This window comes from Pollachius pollachius (genome assembly GCF_949987615.1).
Source record: "Pollachius pollachius genome assembly, chromosome: 11".
NCBI lineage: Eukaryota > Metazoa > Chordata > Actinopteri > Gadiformes > Gadidae > Pollachius > Pollachius pollachius.
The window spans coordinates 7,971,752-7,992,318 of NC_136944.1; the positions used below are offsets into that span (position 1 = coordinate 7,971,752).

Genomic DNA, 20,567 nt, shown 5'->3' on the forward strand with positions numbered 1-20,567 from the left:
GTATTACCTGATGCCTTGTTTTTTTGTAATTATTTTAAACATCTTTCATCAAACAGTGCTATTTCGCAATACTTAAAGGCATGTTTCCCCCTTCAAAAAATAGATTGATAAAACACAAATATGTAAGATGAATTAGATGAGATGGTGGCAAAATGCCTCATACAATATCAGCAAAATAACGTCAAATAAGGTCAACCAGCCTATCTACACTTGTGAATGAGTCATTTTGTAATGGGATGCCTTTCCTAATCAATTAAAGCACCTTCATGTCTGTTACTGTCCGGAGAGAGACATGGAACACTGTTTCTGATGGACCCTGGACCCAAGTCCCCAGGCTGTGGAGCTAGCCGTGGTGCTGATCCGTCAGCTTTGACTAGATGAGTGATTCAGAAGAGTTCTTCATCTAAAGCCACTTAGGGATTTCTGATGGCTTTAAATAACAGAGGGTGTTGGTCCTCTTGCATATGGATGACCACACACTTAGGCGGCAGATATTGACACTAGAACCAAGTACCCGTCACCTGGAAGTGGTCCACCACACTGCTGCCTCCCGTCTGCAGTCCTGCTCAGTGTTGGAGCAGCAGGTCTTTGGGCAGTGGATGACAGTGATGACCGGGCACCACCACTTCCCATGAACACCTCTTCACATTCATCACGATAGCAATTCAATCAAACTGCAGGCAGTTACTACAAGTGGGATCATCCAAGTTCATGTCTATGGCAACGACTGTAGAATGTAGGCTACAAGATGGCACTCTTGTGTCCCTTTAGTAGCAGCTCAACTTGTGAGCAGCTCAGATATCGCGAATGACCGGTAAGAGTCTGAATGATAAAGATTGATTAGGGTAACTAAATGTAGCCAACAGGTAAGCTTGGAATCACCCTCTTCACACAGTACTTTTGCATTCCAAAATAAATATTAATCACTTTTACACTTCAATTAAATAATTATGAGATGAATACAGTACTCACTGCTGTTTTATTCTCTATGTGTCTTTAAAAGCTGTTGTGACAAGGTGATCCAGGAGGAGATAAACTTGTCCTTGGACCTCTAGCTTTCACCGATAGCCACCCTCAAAATGTCACTGATGGATGAGTTTTAGGACTTCCTTCCCTGGCATAATTGGTTTCCATCGCTGGCACAAAGAATGATCCATAAAGTTCCTAATACCCTCATCCTCCCCTTGTATAGATGTTCTGCCAATTCAACGTCATTATTCTTGTTTAGGAAGGCACAGAGAAACCTAACCATCGTACCTGGTATGGGTAGAAAGACCCTTGCAGCTGCATACAGCATACAACAGAGTAGCCATCAGCTTGTCATCTGAAATTTGATTCAACACTAGAGAATCGTTTCATTTATTTTAAACCACACTAAACCGTTTTCTTAACAACAACCACTCACAGCTGGAAAAAAGTTTTATTAATTTCTGAACCTAAAAACACAAAATAAAATGTGCCGATACAACATCTACCTTAACTGAACTGAAGAGAGTTAATGCTCGTAACAGATGCAGCCGCTTATTTATAGTTAGTGAACAAGTAAATCAGGGGGGATATTATTAACAACCAATAACTTTATTAGTTCACAAACAAATGTTGATTGAACCATAAAATAAAACCATCCACCATCGTCTATACTTTGAACATATCTGTACAACAGGACAATGTGGCAATTGGGGCATCGTTTATGCAAATCACAACTTAAATACAGAAAGGTTTCAATGAAAAATGATCAAATGTAGTCAAGTAGAACAATGACCAATACGACTAAACCAGCTCAATGTAAACCGTACCTTTGTGACAACAAGGAGTCGAACAAATGAATTAAACACTGATTATTCAGAGTGGACTGAACTTTGAATGGTGTGTTTGACCTATGATGACCTATGATGTAAACCGATTGGCTCAAATGGTGGCTCAAGGTGATGTCAAAACCGTAATTTGGTGGTGTTTACCCATCCGTACTATACTGGAACAGTTTGGTAGGGTACTGCAGCCCTGCACGGCTGGAATTAGCTTCTCCATTACAACCGGGCTTCCAGTGTGAAGGTATGACATGCTCACCCCTTATGTTTTTAACTGATGACACCCTTGTGTTTGACATAACGAACCTCACACTTTTAGTTCTATATTATAGTCTTGATTGATTCGTTTAAAGACGCGATTCATATATTAGGGTTGTTTCAGACGGAAGGCGACACACAATGATATCCACCATTATCAATAATGTTCAAGTTCCAGTGGTGGTGAAAACGCGAATCAGAAAGGCCCGATACGGCATAAAGTGCCAATGGAACAACGCCACGAGAAACATTTGAGCCAAATAAGTGTTTGGAGATGGTGTCCATGCTGTATAGCAATTCCAGTAATTGTTCAACTTTTCAGTAGCTTTTATGTCAGGCAAATATGTTTGACAATAAACACAGAGCTCTGCCATCGCCTTTCTGCTCCCACTGCAAATTAATGGAAAGAAAACTAAAGCTTATTAAGTTTAATCGAATGAAGCCTTCTTCTGTCTAAAAAGGCACTCAACCGATTAAACACATCATGGCTCCATTTTGGGCAGAGGGAATGAGTCTCGAAATAATTTGTGCGCTTTTTTTTACAACCTACAATGCAATCTTTGATATTAGTTGTATTACATAATAGGAGACACGAATAACCCATTTGCCAGCTACTTTATCAGCTGGAAGAAAGAACAGTAATTAACTGCAGGCGGTTATTTGATTGAATAAACAAAAATCTGAAATGCCAGTGCTTTTTGCCAAGACTCTGCCCCCAGTGGCTTTTTCAGCCCAGGCACTGCCTGCCAACAAACAACGAACTGGGAGACCCTCCTCTGCACACCTGTGGCCTCGTCCAGCCCTGGTTGCACAGTACCCCAAAGGGAGCCTTGATGTGTAAAATTGTTGGAGCACCCCTTTAAAAAGGGTGTCAGTAATGAGGAGATATCATTACTGACACCCCGCCTACTGGCTTAACCCACCCCTTCAATAACTTACAATAAATAAAGGCTCCTCCCAATGCAGTGCAAAACCAGATGAAAAGAAGAAGAAGAGAAAGAAGTGAAGACTCCTATGGAGCTGGTCTGACTGAAGCAGAGGCTGGAAAGGTCGATTCAAGACCATGGGGCACGACAATGGGAATCGCACAACTGGTCAGATTCAGGATTTTAACTGAAACTATTTCAATAAAAAAATAAAAACTATAAGGGAAGCTTGACTTTACTTTTTCTATTCTGACAAATTGTCAGGGCGATACCAACAGAAACTTGACAGCCGAAATTGAACTAAGACAACTGTAATTAACTTTGTTGCAAATTAACAAACAAGACTAGTTTTATTCATGTTGCTCAGCTACAAAACACATTTTTTCTTTCAATAATAAATACAATTTCGTACTTTGCCTTAAAAAAAGTGCAGTCTTTTCCAAAGTCTTAGTGACCCAGATATTGGAGTACAATTAGGGGCAACGTGTTACTAGGCAACCTGTGATGGTGGTTCTGATCATGTAGACCTGAGTCCATTGGAGAAGCATCCGGCTCCATTACTCTATGTCTGTGCCAGCTGTAGCTCTTCCAGCCCATGTTTACCCAGGTGGTATCTGGCCAAATCCTTTCGAGTCACCAGTCCAACCACCTAGGAGGAAGAAGGCAAGTATATAAAAAAAAATACATTAATTCTATGCCATTTTATCCCTAACTTTTCGGAAACAGATAGTATAATGCCACGGTGTGCGTGGCATTATACTAATGCTTTGTCTGAGCAGCGATGTATTCAATACCTGCTTCCGAGGGTTAGGCTTCTATAGTATAACCCTACGGTGTGTGACGCACATCATATACAACGTTGCTTATTATCTAAATAATAAGCGCTGCTAAAATTCTGAGCCTCAAACAATTTTTTCAAAAAGTGTTTGAATCTATCTGGAACAGTGGATTCACTGGCTCTTTAAGCAAACACGTGTTTAGCCAGTGTTAAAATTAGCGGGGAGGGGAAAGAAAATAACAATTATGTGCTAAATCAGAACCTACCCTGTTGGAATCATCCACCACCACCAGGTGGCGCAGTCCCAGGGCTCGGAACAGCTTATACACTCGAGGCAGAGACGTCTCCTGCACAAAACAGACATTACATACAAAACCCTTCATCTGGACGTCTGAAGCACAACTATTTCTGGTACGTCCGAGACTGGCGCAGATGGCGAAAGGATGGAAAACATGTGGATTTATGGGACAATAACCAACATGTGACTTTCCATTACCACTTTACATTTTATTCTCAACACATTTTTTAGGTGGAAAAATGAAAATAAATTTGTATATTCTACCATTCATTCATTCACTATAGGCTCAAAGCACTTAATCGTAGTCAAGGTAAAACTGTCTGAAGACCTTTGTATCTTTCAAAGGGTGTGTGTCTGTGTGTGTGTGTGTGTGTGTGTGTGTCTGTGCGGGTGCACCCACCTGAGGCACAGTGTAGGGCGTGGGGTTCATGAACTCGGTCAGGTCCATCATGCACTCCCTCTCGTCCTGGGACACGTGGATGCTCTGGATGGGGGGGAAGCGGGGGTACGCGTCCCGGAAGTCCTTCAGCTGCAGCTTCCTCCGGGTCAGCTTGGAGCGCGCCAGCTCCACGAACACCTGCACACAGGGCCCGAGCCAGGGTTAGAACAATAGTGTGGTCCGGGGGGGGGGGGGGGGGGGGGTTTGTGCTCGGGCTCGACCACACGGCGGACACTGAGTAACTAGTCACAAGTCGGAATTAAGGAATTAATTGACATCTCGGAGAACATGTCAACCGCTGATTTTGTATACTGTTCATTTCATTTTCATTCATTCTAATTTTAGTTTTTATCCTCATGGCTGACCTCACAGCTGTCTACGGCCATGCCTGCAGATGAACAGCGAGACCAAAGGCTCATGTACAGCAGACTGAGAGCCCTCGCTGGTAGAGTTCATGGGCAGTGGGTTGGCCACACAGAGCCACGTGTTGTTTAACCATCATGATTAATGCCTTTTAAAAGACGACTTCAATTTGGATGTCCCACATCCTGCAAAACAATACGATTCCACGTTGCTGAGATTCACACACAGACTCACTTTGTGCTTGAGGAGAACAATGAGCTGGGAGCGGAGGATGAGACCACACAGCTTCGCTGGCTGAAGGAGAGGAAGAAGAGGGAAACAGAAAGGCGCTTTTTGATGATGCTTAAAATGTTTCCTCATACGTTTGATATAGCTTTCCTGTGATCACAGCTCGTTAATGTAACTGTACGTCGGAGCTTATCTGTACTACGCTCTTAATCATTTACTTTCTTCTCTGACCCATTTGTCCTTTTTGCATCAAATGTCCACAACACAGAGTCCCAAAGCTGTCCTTTGAATTTCGCGTCACTTCACAATTCCCTAACAAGACTTTTTGGGAAACGTCCAAATGATTGGATTCCGCTGACCGAAGCGTGTTCACAGGCCATCTGGCAGATGGGTTACCTCATCTCCATTAGCGTTGCTCACGACAACGGGGAAGCCGTTGTGATTGGTGGAGGTGTTGCTAAGCAGGTCGACGATGGTGCCCACCCTCTCGATCCGGTTGAAAGAGGTGACCGGGGAGCTCATCACCTCTCTGCGTGGAGGGGCAGAGGGCATAGGACACAAAACTCCAAATATCAAGTCCTCTTCTTCTGCTGAATTCAAAAAGGCCTATTTTCTTGTAATCATTAGACTCCCATCTGCTAGGAAAAGAAAGCACTTTGATTGGTTGTCTCAAGCCTTTCTAATGCAAAATAGGTTGATTGAAAACAAAATGGCTTATTTCCTTGGTTGGACATGTCAGACGTTAGGTCTGACCTGGTGGAAGGGGGGGTCTTACCTGGCCGTCAGCCAATGAGAAGTGGGGGGGGCCTCAGAGTGCACAAAGGGAACACTCTGCAGCTTGATGTGGATGTCGTACAGACCCTAGAAGACAAGCCGTGTTTAGGGGGGTTTGACCGCTAGGATTCAGGCCTTATCGGTTTATTTCTTGTAGGAGGTCAAATTGGCAACGATTCATTGTATTCAGTACAGGCCCAAAATATAACGGCCTTCTGGGAAATATGCATTTTGGTATAATGAATCTGGGCCATGTCATAAATAATAAATACAAAAATATCTACGAAATAGATAACTTTTGTCGGATGAAAGAGTTAGATAAAACGTGATCTCTGATCTCCGAGTTAATTGATGCAATATGCAATGTCATATCACAACAGATCTAGGTAAACTTGACCAGACGGTAATCTTAGTAGAGGTGATGGTGGGTTGTTACCATAGAAACCTGACCCAGAGAGTGGCAGACGGTGAACCCGACCCCTTACCTCCTCAAAGTAATCCCCCACTATCTTGGCCGTCATCAGCACCAGCATGAGGGGCAGGCCGTACGTCACGTTGCCTGTGGCTTCGATCATGATGACGGTCAAACTCAGGGTCATTCTCACGATGCCCCCTGCAGGGTGGGAGGACAGAGTCGCTAGTGACTACTTATTCATAGGGTCCAAATGATGGATTTCATGTTATGAAATATCAAACAATGAGTGCCCTGAGATATTGAAGGAGTGTTTTTTTTGCTTTTTTTCAAACCCAATTGTAATAATAAACCTAAATTCCTGTTCAGCTCAACTCGTGGAAATGGTATGGCTCAACACCCAACCATAAGGTGGTTATCCTGTTCTGCATTCACAGCAGCAGGCTTGGCTAGGGAGAGATTCAAACCCAACTCATGTCTTTTTCTCTGTCCAATCACTCTTCAGTGATTGCTGTGATTGTGTCACTTGTAAATTACATGAGATAAGTAGGATATTACAGAATTAAGATGCACTTCACAATTAATTTCATGTCTTTAAAAGGCAACGGTCACTATTAAAATTATACAATCGCCAACAGACATGTCTCTGGGATGTATGTTCGTCATTTCAATAACCTGTGGTCAATAATGGTGTTCATGTAATCATTTGAGAAGTTATTCATATATACATGTCTAACTAAAACCATTCACACAAATTATCATTATTAATGAGTGCGCTTAAAAACAAGGTATAATGACTCATATTGTATGATGACGTACCGAGCTGAGCAGCAGCTCCAATCAGAGCATATTTCCCTGGATCGGCCCAGATCTGAAGAGGAAACACAGAGTGTCGGCGAAAACATGAGAAAAAGTGCTGCATAGGTTTATTCCACTGAAGAGAATGTGGGCCTATCTGGGAAACAACCTTGATGTGCTTAAAAGGGTTTGGCCGGCTTGCTTAGAGCCAAGGTTAGCTGATAACATTTTCCACGTCAACATGTATTTCAGACATGGCTTTTGTCGAACTGACTCCTTCTTCTTGCAGTGTACCTGCGTTCCAATATGTGACAGTTGGTGAAGCCATTAACAGCCAGTCTAGCCGCTCCACCTAGCTGTGTCTTTGTTTACTCAAAACACATGTAGGCATATATACAAACTGCCAAGGCTTGGTCGTTTTTTCCTACTTCTGAATTGTATTCTTCTGAATCAAATAAATGATAGAATTATAGAAGACTAGTTCTTCCTACAAACCCTAGAACAGCAGCGCAACTGAGCACTGTTTGACAACCTTTGTCTTTGTGACTACTTTTGTTGTAGTGACACCAAGACTTCACTAGAGGGCACTGCTCTGTGGTACCAGGTGCAAGGCAGGTGCTTTTATAGACACGATTTTAGCAATGAAACCTGGTAGATTGACCTCAGTCTATATAAGCGAAGAGTAAATAGACAAACTTGTGCTCCTAGATTTTTACAAATGAAAGAACGTTCTACCTTTACTGTACACTTGATTGTTATTTACAAGTAGAATTGAACTCCAAATAAACATTATTTATGACTTGAAGTAAATGCAGTTTTTGACACATGCTGTAAATGCCTGGTAGTTCAATTATGGAATTAGGTATGGTATTTGGTAAAATGCTTTTTATAGCTATATATGTATGTTTTGTTGGCCTTCTGTCTTATACTATTGTGGTCATTGTAACACCTGAATGCATTGTAGTTACTGTACATTTTAACCATTCAGTCGATACTTTTACCCAAAGTGACAAAGTGAGAAGTGTTCTACATTAGTCCAAAGAGAGGAAAACAATATATATGGCCAGCATGAATAGAAGCGTGCATGTATGACATCATTCACATATGAAGGCTATAAGTAATGGAACCTGACTCGTCATCAACTTTATTCCCATAAAAAAGCTGTACTAAATGTAATGCTGCCATAGTCTTGTGACCATCAGCGACTGCTTGACTTATGCGTTCAATTAACTATAACGGGTCATATTGATACATTTACATTTTGGCCACTTATCAGACGCTTGTACCCAAAGCGCCATACTAGGAACAGCACATACACACAGCGACAGCGGAGTCATGCAAGGCATACAAGTCAACGCGCCGCACCACGTGAGCTAAGCCGGCCCACCACTATATCAGCTCATCTGTCAGTGCTTTGCCTGGAGAAAGGTGCGACGGGGGTGAGTGAGTGGAATGTGCCTTTCCTGCTTTTCAGCGCTGTTCCACCCTGCCCCCTGTTCTGATGAAGCTTTAGGCTGCTCTCCCCCCGAGGATATGACTGACACACTCATCATTAAAGAGCACTTCTGTCATAAGCCGTCGGGGGAGTGCACAGGGGCTGTTTCCCTTTGGTCTGACAGTGGGGGCTTGAGGGAGTCGGCTGACAGACTAGAAGGGGCGACGGCACACATTAACCGTACGTGTGTAGGGCGGAGGCCGTGGCGGATGAAGGGTTCATGACCCATGTGACTTCATACACTTGGTTCACTTCAAAATGTCGCCTGGCTAAAAACAAACAGTTGGCTTGTTGGTTACTCAATGAACTATAAAAGCCAATAGGTATCGTTTACCTTAAAGTACAGGAAGGCTATTGTTCATCTTAGTTGACCGACAATTTCAGGATGAAACAAGTAAGAACTATGAATAGTGGTCAATGGAGTATTGGCTTTATACAATAGACCTTTTAAACTCTTTAAAAAGTCAAGTCTTATCCTTTGGTGAATGCTGGGAAGTTGAGGAGTTAGAGCGGGTTGACTTCGAGGGTCGAGGTGTCCCTGAGCAAGACACCTAACCCTAACTCCTCCCAACGAGGAGAGAGCAGTCAACATGGTTACCTCCTCCGTCGGTGTGTGAATGTGTGAATGAACCATTATAGGTACAAGCCAATTAAAGCTTTTTCAATTTTCTCCTCTGTGCCGGATGGGGGCGGGTTGAATAACTAAAATAACAAAACCGGAACATTCCACTCAGCCACACCTTTCTGAAGAAAAGTAGTTAAAAAATGTAGAAGTTATGCGCCTAGGGAGAATATCACAATGGATAAAAAGAAGCATGCTAGCGCTTCGCACAGAACACGGCTCACAAACCTGTCAAGTTTGGAATCATGTTCTGCAAGGCAAACCAGCCAGACACCATTACCTACTGTGATACAAAAAATGTGGCCATGGACATTACGGACCACATGGCTAAGGCATGGATGGTGAAAGGCTGAACCAGCAGATGGCCTGTCGCTGTGCCACATGCTTGACCTCAGGCATACCAATGAACACGTTATGCAAAATCCTCAGGATTTATATCATGATTTTAATAGACAATCAATTTGGGCCAGGAAACTGAGGAAACCAATACTCTTTAAGGAGGTTAATTTGGAGAAAATGAGTAAGCCTCTACCTTTGCTCCCTACAGCTTCATGCAGTGGCATAATTAGAGAATGCAGAAATCTGATTTGATTGGGCCATAATGGGGGCTTATTAGTCAGGGGGGGGGGAAAAAGGAAAGGGCTAAGCTGAAGTTTAAACGGTGGCATGGAATTACGTGAATTTCAACCTGCATTAATAAAATTGACGTCCTCACTGTCCGCATCACACCTGTTAGGTTTACACAATAGAGACCCTCAGACTAACAGTAACACAAAATACAATAATCTTAAAGGGGACCTTATGTATAAATCAGAATTTTCCTAGCCGTTGCGGGCAAAGGGCGTTAAAAAGGGAATATTACAGATGGTCGAAACTTAAAACCCTGAAAGCTGTCCCTTCTCTAAGTTGTCCTGCCCTAAATTATCATCAAGAAAATGTGTTGAATACCGTCTGAACCAGTACGGACACGTCTGACAATTCCTAAACCAGGCACTTCCTGATCGGTGAAAGGCTCCAGGCCACCAGCGGTGGTACTTCAGGCGACGCCACAATCCCAATCTCTGTGTGCAATGGCACTTCCTGAAAGACGAACACAGTAAAGGAGAGACGGTACCTGACTGGGGGAGCTGCTGGGGGAGAGGTTGGGCAGCATGATGCCGATGAGCCGCCCCCAGGCTGCCCCGATGAGCAGGGAGGGGATGAAGACCCCTGCGGACACCGCCAGCCCGTAGGTCCAGCAGGCCAGGAAGAAGTAGGTGAGGGTGAACAGGCCCAGGGTCAGCGGGTTATAGGAGCCTGCCGGAGTGAAGAAGAGGTTTTTGGGGCAAAAGCAGAAAGTTAAGCTAATTGTTGTACTTTTAGAAAATAATGACACATTTTCTATAGGCTGCAGGAGGGGTTGAATGGGTTGTATGTTTTTAAAATACCACATATAAGCCGCTCTGTGGTATAAGCTACATCTTATTATGCATTCTTGGCCACAACCAAAATCACCCCACCCAAATATTGGCGTGAACTGTTATAGGGAACTGCTACAGTTCACAGTACTCGGTTCCTTGCGACTGGTTCCTTGTATTTTATAATCAGCTATAAAGTGATGCCAATGTGTATTTCTTTACTCACAAACCTCTAATGTAAATAAGCCTACAGGCTTTATATCCTGAAATGCATATGGGAACATCATGTTTTATCACTTGAAGGCAAATCAAAATCTTCTTTAAACTGCACAGGAATATAAACCACAGCTATTTGGCTTGACAAAAAATGAAGGAAAGAAAGAAACGAAATAAAAAAAGTCTATTCGAAGTTGGTTGGTTTCACTTCCTGTGCACGCAGTGGGCGGGGACCACTGTTGCAAAAGGTTCTTTCTATCGAAGATTTGAATGGTGGTAGATTGAGCCACCCTCGGCGCAGCATGACAGTTGTGCAGCTACTCTTTCTGCATTGCATATTTTGACTGTTCTCCGCATCAAACACAATCCTCTTACCTGGCTTATTGTGGAAGAGGTTTCGCACACTCTTCTCAGGTGTGTTGAAGAAGGTGGTCGCCATGGAGTTGTATTCACCGTCGTCACAGTATAACTACAGAGAGCGAAAAAAGAAAATAAACTGTTCAAGATACAATGAATGTAATTGTGTCCGCGTGCGTGCATGCGTGCGTGCGTGTACCTGCAGGGGATAGTCCTCCACCTGGTCCGCGCCCAGTGGCTGGCAGTCGTTGGAGAAGTAGATCATGATGAAGGACACGGTTGCCGTGACGGCCGCCACCAGCATGGCCTCCATCACCTGGATACAGGGTCTGTGGATGTACCTGAGGAGAGCATCCCAGGGCAGTTCAACGTCTCAAGCCATGTCACTCTTATGATACACTTGGTGGACAAGAACTACTGAGGAGCTTCCCTTCATATTTGTTCATATTGTGAGTGCTCTTCTGACCTGATTATGAACAGGGATTTTGGTTTCGAAGAGGATTTAGAAATTGGAACGGGAAATGGGCTGACATAACTTTGGATCAATTCCACAGCCAATGCATGCGTTACATAAAAAAAACGGAATGCTGCAAAAACATGGTATTTATTAAGAGGAAGTCTATTACTCTATTACTATCGTTTGAGCTACAGGCGAGTAAAAAAAAAATCCATTCATAGTTCAAATCTTTTGCTTCCTGTAAACGCTGCAGGTGGACTGCAGAATTTTGTTTTTATTAACTGCTAAAAGCGGACAAGAAAAGGTTCTGGTAAATGATGTCAAGATGCAGGTTTTACTTTTGTACTGCTTTGATAAAATATGATTATAATTAATTATAATCTAAATGACTATTTTCATTGCATAGCCAATGTTAAAAAAGTGGGGTCCGATTTTTTGAGTTGGCGCCCCAGTTCTAATCCAGTCCTGTTTGGAAGCTTTCCTGTGATGGGATGAAGGAGAAGCAGCCCCATCAGTACCTGATCCTGAAGATGGTCAGCCAGTAGTTCAGGGCGTTGAACAGCGCGCCCAGAAGTCCACCTTGGTAAAGCACATTCACAGGGTAGAACAAAAACACTAATTACAACCGACAATCCATTCCTTAACAGAAACTGCAAAACCACCATAACAGAAATTACGGACCCTCGAATATTATTCTTATTTATAATTAATGTTTTTTCTAACAACATAGCCCATTCCTCAAAAATAAAATACATCGGTCTGCAAAATAATGGATTAAGAAGTGTTTTTTCCCACACAAAGGTAACACCAGCGACTGTGCGACCAATGAGAATTTGGTGCATATCCAGAACTATTCGACCCAACCAACAAAACTTGACAGCCCCATTTTACAGTAAATACTTCTACTGTATCTAGGCACTAAACTTGGAGATGCATCAAGTGAAACTGGATTTATCACAGATGCTTTCATCGTACTAAATCATCTATAATCATTCAATCTTCTTTTCAAAAAGTTCTGAACACCAATAGATAAGGATATAATCATTTACCTTAGCAACCTAGTCCTTGAGGAACAATATTATAATCTATTTAGTGTATTATTAGGTTTACCTATAGCTCCCATGCCAATGAAGAGTGGTATTTCGTAGAGGTTATACTCCGAGGAACTCTGAGGAAGGAAAAACCATGAGAAAGATGAACATTGATGCACATCTCTCCAAGAACAATTAGAATCAGAAGACTTGCGGTAAGCAAATGACAGAATGAACACAAGGATGGTACGTTTCTGTCGAAGCTCCCGAAGTTGATGAGACCGGGATTGGACATTTCCCCCGGGTTTTTGTGGTAGACGCTCATGAAGAAGTTTAGAGTGAAGGTTGAGATCATGGAGGCGAAGAACTGTAGATAGTGGAGGAGCATATTAGAAAGAAATCTGCCGACAGCTGTGATTCGTGCATAGGCCTTGTAAATATTTAGAAATGAACACATTGAATTGGGGACCTGCACTCGTTGATTTTGTCATCGAGCCAGGACCCAGTTTACCCATGAAGGCCTCCCAGGAAACCTACCCCGGACCGGAAAGAAGTTGGACTATCACCCTCCCCCTTGCCGTCAGTGTTTTGGACAAAACCCCTTTGTTGTCCGTTTACACAACCAAAGTTGACCACGTCTCGGTCAAACTGCCAAATCAAATCCATTGTCAATACATATTAAGACTTTAAAATGTTACATTTCCTCTATTTAGCACCACTTCTGGGTTGAGCCCCTCCCACTTCTGTTTTATCCGAATGCTATTACAGAAAGGATAGACTGTCGAACGCAAACAGACACAGACAGTGGTGGCACTGCACATCCATAGTGTGAACGTTGATATGAGGCTGACTACTTACTATCCTCCAGGTCAGCATCTGGTTCCAGTAGGAAGCTGCCTCTTCCAGGGAGAACAGCACGCCCCCTGAGAGCCCCAGGAGCACACACACACACAGAGAGAGAGAGAGAGAGAGAGAGAGAGAGAGAGAGAGAGAGAGAGAGAGAGAGAGAGAGAGAGAGAGAGAGAGAGAGAGAGAGAGAGAGAGAGAGAGAGAGAGAGAGAGAGAGAGAGAGAGAGAGAGAGAGAGAGAGAGAGAGAGAGAGAGAGAGAGAGAGAGAGAGAGAGAGAGAGAGAGAGAGAGAGGGTTCCAATGCAGGACATGTCCAGAACGTTAGCAACCTTTATGTCGTTTATGCAATAACATATAAAGGCCCTAGAGTATTCCACAAGTTTCAAATACTAAAATAACCTTTTTTGTTTGTGTGAATATACGTACAGTGTCAGTAGAATATTAAAGTAGTGGACAACAGAAAATAATGACTTCTAATTATGTTATACGTCTGTTTTCCCTCCTTGCAACAAAGCCAGCGGGTGACCCGCCCGTGACTGCTTTGTGTGATTGGGTGGACGTACCTGTGTCACCATGTGAAAATATCGTGGGAAGAACCCGGTATATATATTTGTTTGACATTTTGACAAAGACACTTGGATGTGTGTGCGTGTGCGTGTGCTATTTACCAACTGGCGCTCCGAAAGCAGCTGAAACACCGGCTGCAGCTCCAGCAGAAACAAAATCTCTTTTTTCTGTGTCCCTTCGAAAATACTCAAAGATCTACAACAAAGAAACACACAGAAGCATACTGAAGAATAAACAACCATTTTGTGAACACATTTTAGCTACTGTGACACTGAATTTAACATAATTAAAAACAGACTTACTTTTCTTATGCAAAACAAAAGAAATTAAAATTGGTACTGGGACTGATATTAGGTGTCGTTTCTTTTAGTTATATAAAGCGAATTAGATCTAGAGTACCTGATTAATCAATTAAAGAACTGATTTAATAGCTTCCTTCTTGCAGACACAAAACATAAGTTCACAAGACAGAGGTCCGCGGACTGACCTTGAAGTCCCGTTTCAAGGACGTACTGCGGCCCTGGGAGACCCCCGCCGCCACCACAGCACCAGAGTGGATCATGGGGCCTTCCTGGAGGGTAAAGGGGACAACATCAACAACAACAAAAACAACAACACTGTAATGGTTTGGCATTGTAGGGGCATGGGCTTGAATGTGATCTAAAACTCATTACGTAGCCTATCATACAACCTCAGCTAAAGTAAGGAGGCAAAAAACTACCTCCGTCAATCATTAAGAAGATCTTGATAATACACAACTTGTAATCATTAATAAACCAATGAAATAAAATCAGGTAATCAACCAACAATTAGAATAAAAGCAATGTTGTACTGTGAAGCAACCCTTCGGACTAGCTTAATGTGTGTTTGTGTGCACCTTTCCAACCGCAAGGCCTCCGGCTACTGAGCAGATGACCCCGGCCACTTTCACCAACAAAGTCTGTCGAACACAAACAATGTGTTTTAGTATATTTGAATGTATGCCTAGTATATAGCGTTCACTCTCTAGTTTTTTCACACACACACACACACACACACACACACACACACACACACACACACACACACACACACACACACACACACACACACACACACACACACACACACACCTCTAGAATTTACACTGTGGGCAAAGGAATGATGCATTTCTCTGGGACATACCTTCAGACGCACCACCCTAGGAATCTTGACCCCGTTCAGGTAACATTTAATCTGAGGTATGCCACTTCCACCGGCTATAGGCTGGCGGGGGAGACATTTATGGGGAGGGGAACACAGTGAAAACAGACAATAAGATATATGGGGGGGGGGGGGGGGGGGGAAATGGTAGTTCATGTAATTGCAGATAGATGAGGTAAATTAAGAGTCTTTCGAGTTTGCGATTGAGACAACGGTCATCATGTCGTAGTAGAGTTTAGAAGAGGAAATTCCCAAGGGGAGTACCTCATGGTTCCTCTTTCTGCACAGTGAGTCACTCAGTAATATTCTACCTGTTGCTATGTAGAAGGTATTGTTTAGCACCGGTCTACCTCACTCCTGGGCGTTGTCATAGCAAGCAAGGTATAGCAATCAAACAGTGTTCACACATTATGACATACAGTTAATATAGGGCTATGTTCTGTGGCATATTATATTCGGATGTACAGCTGTGATGATGAACATGTGCTTGGATAGTTTGATAATTATTTGCTCCCATCGAGCCCCACCGGAAGAGCAAGGCAACTCCAGGGTTAGAGGTTTGAATCCCGGTCTAGCTCAACTGGTGGCAGTAACACAGTTAAGGTTAAAGGTTTGATTCCCACTGAGACAACCCAGGCTGAGAGTGCATAGACTCTTGGAATAGTTCTTTTGTGGATAAAAGCATGCACCAAATACAATATTATTATTTTAAATACATGACTTGACTGGTTTGTATTTGATTGTTTAATTGTTGTAGGAGGAGCCTTATGTATCCCAGTACATATGGCAATCAACCTTGTTATAAGCAATTGTTATTTAACAAAACAGAACATGGAATACATATAAGACATATAAGCTAAGTATATCATACAAGACCCCACTAAGTATAATGATTGTAACTTGGAAATGACAGAAAACCATAGCAAAGAAAAAGTAAGGTTGCAAAACATGAAATGTAACAAATAAATAAGCAATTCTGGACAAAGCCTCCCAAATGATACGGCAAGAAAACAAACTCAAAAAGGGGGAAAACAAAGGTCTCCAAAATACACCATTATTACAATTCAGTCAACTATTTCCTGACGTGTTCGAGAATCTCCTTACCTCGAAGAAGGCGACTATGATGGCTCCCACCATAACGAAAGAAGAATTTAGGACGGCCCACAGAATGAGGGAGATGGACAGACTGCCCCCAGCGGTGAACTTCTCAATATCTTGAAACGAGGGGGTCAAAGGTCAGGGAATTAATAAGGCCAGCGCTGTTAAAGAGAGAGGGCCATGGCACTAGTGTTGACCTTAATGCAACAAAGACTGCGAGGACCTGATTGAGCAGACGGTGGGTGACACTGCTAGACAGGGTCCAATGCATGGGGGGTGAACCGAGTTAAATATTGTAAAATTGGGATCAAAGTTTATTTAATCTGTGCAGGCTGATAACACACAAGCTAAGGGTTATTGTGTATACACCATTATTTTCAGATGGATGTGATCTGACCTACTTTTTAGGGCAGTGCCCCTAACACTGTGGCTACATGGCGGGACAAGCAGTCGGCAATGTGGTAATCCTCCCAAATCGCCCAACAGTTACATTAAATCGGCTTCATTTTAATATAAAAGACAAATAATTTTGCATCTGTAAAGTAATAGGATGAATTGTATAGGATCTCTGAATAAGTGAACGCAGCATGTAGTTTACGAGTAGTTTGCAAAATAAAATCGAATAGAAACAGCCCTTCTCTACTAAATTGTTCTGAAACTTCTGGAGAGTTAGCAGCTTAGCACAACCTCCGTCAGTCTTGATGCCATTTCAAAACAGATTATATTGGCAGCAATGTGTTTCCGTGGCTGGTTTATGTGCCAAGACGACCAAAATCATTAAGAGGGGCCAAATAATGACTATTTTGATAATTAACGAAAGACAAAACACACAACCAATGAAGGGGTGTGCGTGTGTGTAAGTGTGCGGGCAGTCGTTCATTTTATGCCAAGTAAGGATACTCTCTTTGACCACGCTGTACTTGAGTCCTGCCAGCTGCTCCACCAAGATATCGATGAAGCAGGCGATGAGTCCCGTCAGGAAGCCAATGAGACCACAGACCACCCAGCGGCTGATCTCCAGACAACGGAAACCCTGCAGAAACACAGATGTTTGAGTGCACCATATGAAAATAGCCCAGTTTGTCTGCTTTCAATGAAAAAGTTATGGTGTAGTTGGTTATCTAATATTGTTACGTTCCTCATGTTATATCTATTCTGTTTTGACATCAATTGGTGCCAGGTATGAGTACTCACTAGATAACTCATCCTCCGCTCTTCCTCCAGGAAGAGCTGGTTTTCACTGTTGTCATAGTCCAGGCTCTAAAACACATCCAAATAAACAAGACCGTTTAGTAATAGTTTATGAGGCTGCAGTCTGCTTTGCCAACATAATGGCTGAATAACCTCCTAGGAAAAAGTCGTTCATTTAGCAGAAATGGGTTTATGTCAGTATCACATCCCTGTGCTTCGCAGTTGCACTGATTTAAAAGGTTTCAAATGTTTCATAGCTACATCAAATGGTTGAAGTAGTTTCATAGCTACATGAGGTGGATTCCAATGTTCCCTAGCTATATCTTCTTATCTTGATGCAGACTCTAAACCCTAACCTCCAAATTAATTTAGATCCCTTTATTTGCAAAAGAACAACACAAAAGTGAACTAACACAACACTAGAATCACACATTGTTAATGTTTTGTCGTGATAGGTGGGATTCAGTTTTGCATGTACGTGAGAATTAATTGCGACAATTGTCGGGGGCAACACTGCTGTACCTCGTACTTGAGCGACAAAAGCTTTTCGTTGTGCGTGATCTCTTTTGGCCGGCCCCTTAATGAGTCCTGAAACAGTTGGAGGGTTACGGTCAGAAGGGTAAAGAGTTGAAGAAGCAGAGGACGCCACTGCGCAACAGAACCACAAAACCTTTGACTCAGAGGAGACATTAGAGGGCCGTTATATTGTACAACAAGATGAAATACAATACACACAAATGACCACGTACTACGTACGCTTGCTGTAGCGGTTAACTACATCCTAATTTCTGCAAAGTATAAAGAGCGAAATCCAATCGCATTGTGAACATTTTGTATTTGTGTATGTAGGTTTTGTTATACCAATTGACCAACTGATTACATACTTGCATTGATGAGTGCATGCATTTTAAAATGACATTACTACATTTTATGCCTCTGAAATAGGTGTATGAAAATGGATACAATCAGTGCCTCACGTATGAAACGCAGGACAGACACTCACTCACACCACAGCAACAACAAGGAAAGTTTAAAATTGTCTTCATCAACATATAAGTTATTATTTTATCATTTCTTCCTAAAAAAACATAAATTACAAACATTATACCACCAATATACCACACTGAGCGAGAGGGAAAAGGTACAATTACCGTATTTATTATAAATTTATATATCAAAATGTGTTTAAGTCCATGCGTGAACATGCTCATTGTTAAATATTGAAATGGTTTAATTTGAAAATAGTGACTTTTTAGCTGTAATTGCATTCCTTAATTAGTTTCTACCCATTAGCTAAAAGCTACCCTACATCAACAACTGATATAATACAACAAATGAACTCTATAAATGAATTATTTCAGCATTATTTGCTAAGTCGAAATTATGAACTGGCCAAACAATTTGATGATGATATCAAAGTCAGAAGGATTGTGTAATTTGTGTATTCCGATCATGAGCTTCACCTTTCACATACAATAAAACATCTTTGTCAAGTTTTTCTGCTAAAAAAATAAGTATCCTGAACAAGACATTTAGTAAACACTTGCATGATTTAAACTACATGAATTCACAGTTGTCGTAAGACCAGCTACATAGTCAAGAAGCATGCATGCTAACACAGTCATAAACGCATGAAAGAAGGAAATCTGCAAGTAAATGAGCATAACTTTGGAGATTGAAGCCACACATAGAAAAACATTATTATTCTAGGCTACATATCAGGTAAACAGTAAATCTGTCTGCCATTTAGGAATAAATGGAAGAATGTGAAAGTCATTGAAAATCACAATAACATGCAGGAGGGAAAGTCTTTTCTAATCAAGCCAACATGAGCCAAAGCAATACATAGCACCACAGCTAAGCAGATGAAGATTCCTTTGGGTGATTTTTTTGGTCTTGGCAGAATTAGAATGATCAAAATTACCATGCAAGACAGTCATAAGATCTTGATTTGATTTATTAGTGTCCATGTAGACTAACCTTCTCCTTTTTTAAATGGAAGATAGGATTTTACACGTTTTCGTTCCTCCTACTCATTGTTTTGTTTTCTTGTTCAGTTCTTGTTTTTTAAGGCTAATTGCGTTGAATTTTGTCTCCAAAAAAAAGGAAAGTTTGAAAAAAGTTTTCAGATGACAAATGCTTCAGAAGTTGTAGTTCAAGCAGGAGGATAGAATGCCAGTGTGATTGACAGACAGAAGAAAGTGAAGAGGGATCTGAACTGACTTTACCTCCTCTGACGTAATTTCTTCATCCATATCCACCGTGCTGACTCTGCCTATCTGAGATATGCTTCCTCCAGACTGCTATGAACCAAAAAACAGTGCATACTCTACATTTAAATATATGACAATGTGTTGCAGCCGGCAGTGATTAAAATAAGTTCCTACACAAAAAGTCGGTACAAAACAAGAGAGTTGTGTGCCATATTTCTGTTATCTGTGACATTGTTGTGGCAGCTTTGAATGACAGCCCGATTTCCAATCATTGAATTTCCAAAAGGGAAGTAGACATTTCCAGTATTTCTATTTACGGTAGACACTATTTGACGAATAGTAGCCTGTCATGTGATACAAGCTCTACTCATCATCTGTCCACTTCTTGAGTCCTTCGGCCAACCCCTGCAAAAAGTCACTGGAAGTACCTTCATTGAGTCTTAGCAAAACGTCCTACTGCATAAAGCATTAAATCAAAGCAAATAACATTGTCAGAGTTCTCTGGCCCCTCTTAGGGCATGGCTAATGGTTACTTCAAAACCACAGCAGACAACCAGATGAATATGCAGCCAAACAAGCACGCTAAGTAGTAACTACCTGTCTGGAGTACCCGAGCTGATCCGAACCGTTGAGCAGCGGCGTTCCTTCCCCCGTCGCGTTCGAGTCGTCAGCCCGGCTGGACCAAGACACTTTCTTCGTAATGTTGGCCATTGTCTAAGCGAAAAATTCCACCTGCAAAACAAAGAAAACTTAGCAAAAGGCCAATTCAAGCTAGCTCTCTGCTTTCCTCCTCATCTCATGTCCCCATGA

General features: G+C 42.1%; 1 protein-coding gene across 3 annotated transcripts; it reads right to left on the reverse strand.

The window, feature by feature from the left end:
• Positions 1-1,557: 1,557 nt before the first annotated feature.
• clcn7 (chloride channel 7) lies at positions 1,558-20,567 on the reverse strand. Of its 3 annotated transcripts, none has more exons than XM_079746713.1 (25): positions 20,355-20,567; positions 19,773-19,844; positions 18,067-18,132; positions 17,548-17,613; positions 17,254-17,386; positions 16,360-16,469; positions 15,238-15,318; positions 14,951-15,013; positions 14,561-14,644; positions 14,175-14,268; positions 13,516-13,580; positions 12,908-13,024; positions 12,737-12,794; positions 12,145-12,205; positions 11,369-11,510; positions 11,188-11,281; positions 10,314-10,495; positions 7,104-7,155; positions 6,358-6,485; positions 5,874-5,959; positions 5,495-5,627; positions 5,105-5,164; positions 4,469-4,645; positions 4,037-4,117; positions 1,558-3,641 (listed from the first exon to the last, which is right to left on the reverse strand). In XM_079746713.1, exons 1-25 carry the CDS (start codon positions 20,466-20,468, stop codon positions 3,555-3,557), a joined length of 2,406 nt encoding a protein of 801 aa, XP_079602839.1. In that variant the 5' UTR covers positions 20,469-20,567; the 3' UTR covers positions 1,558-3,554. The 3 variants fall into 3 exon arrangements, with proteins under 3 accessions (XP_079602839.1, XP_079602838.1, XP_079602840.1); XM_079746712.1 differs by having other exon boundaries at positions 19,773-19,847; XM_079746714.1 differs by lacking the exon at positions 12,908-13,024 and having other exon boundaries at positions 19,773-19,847.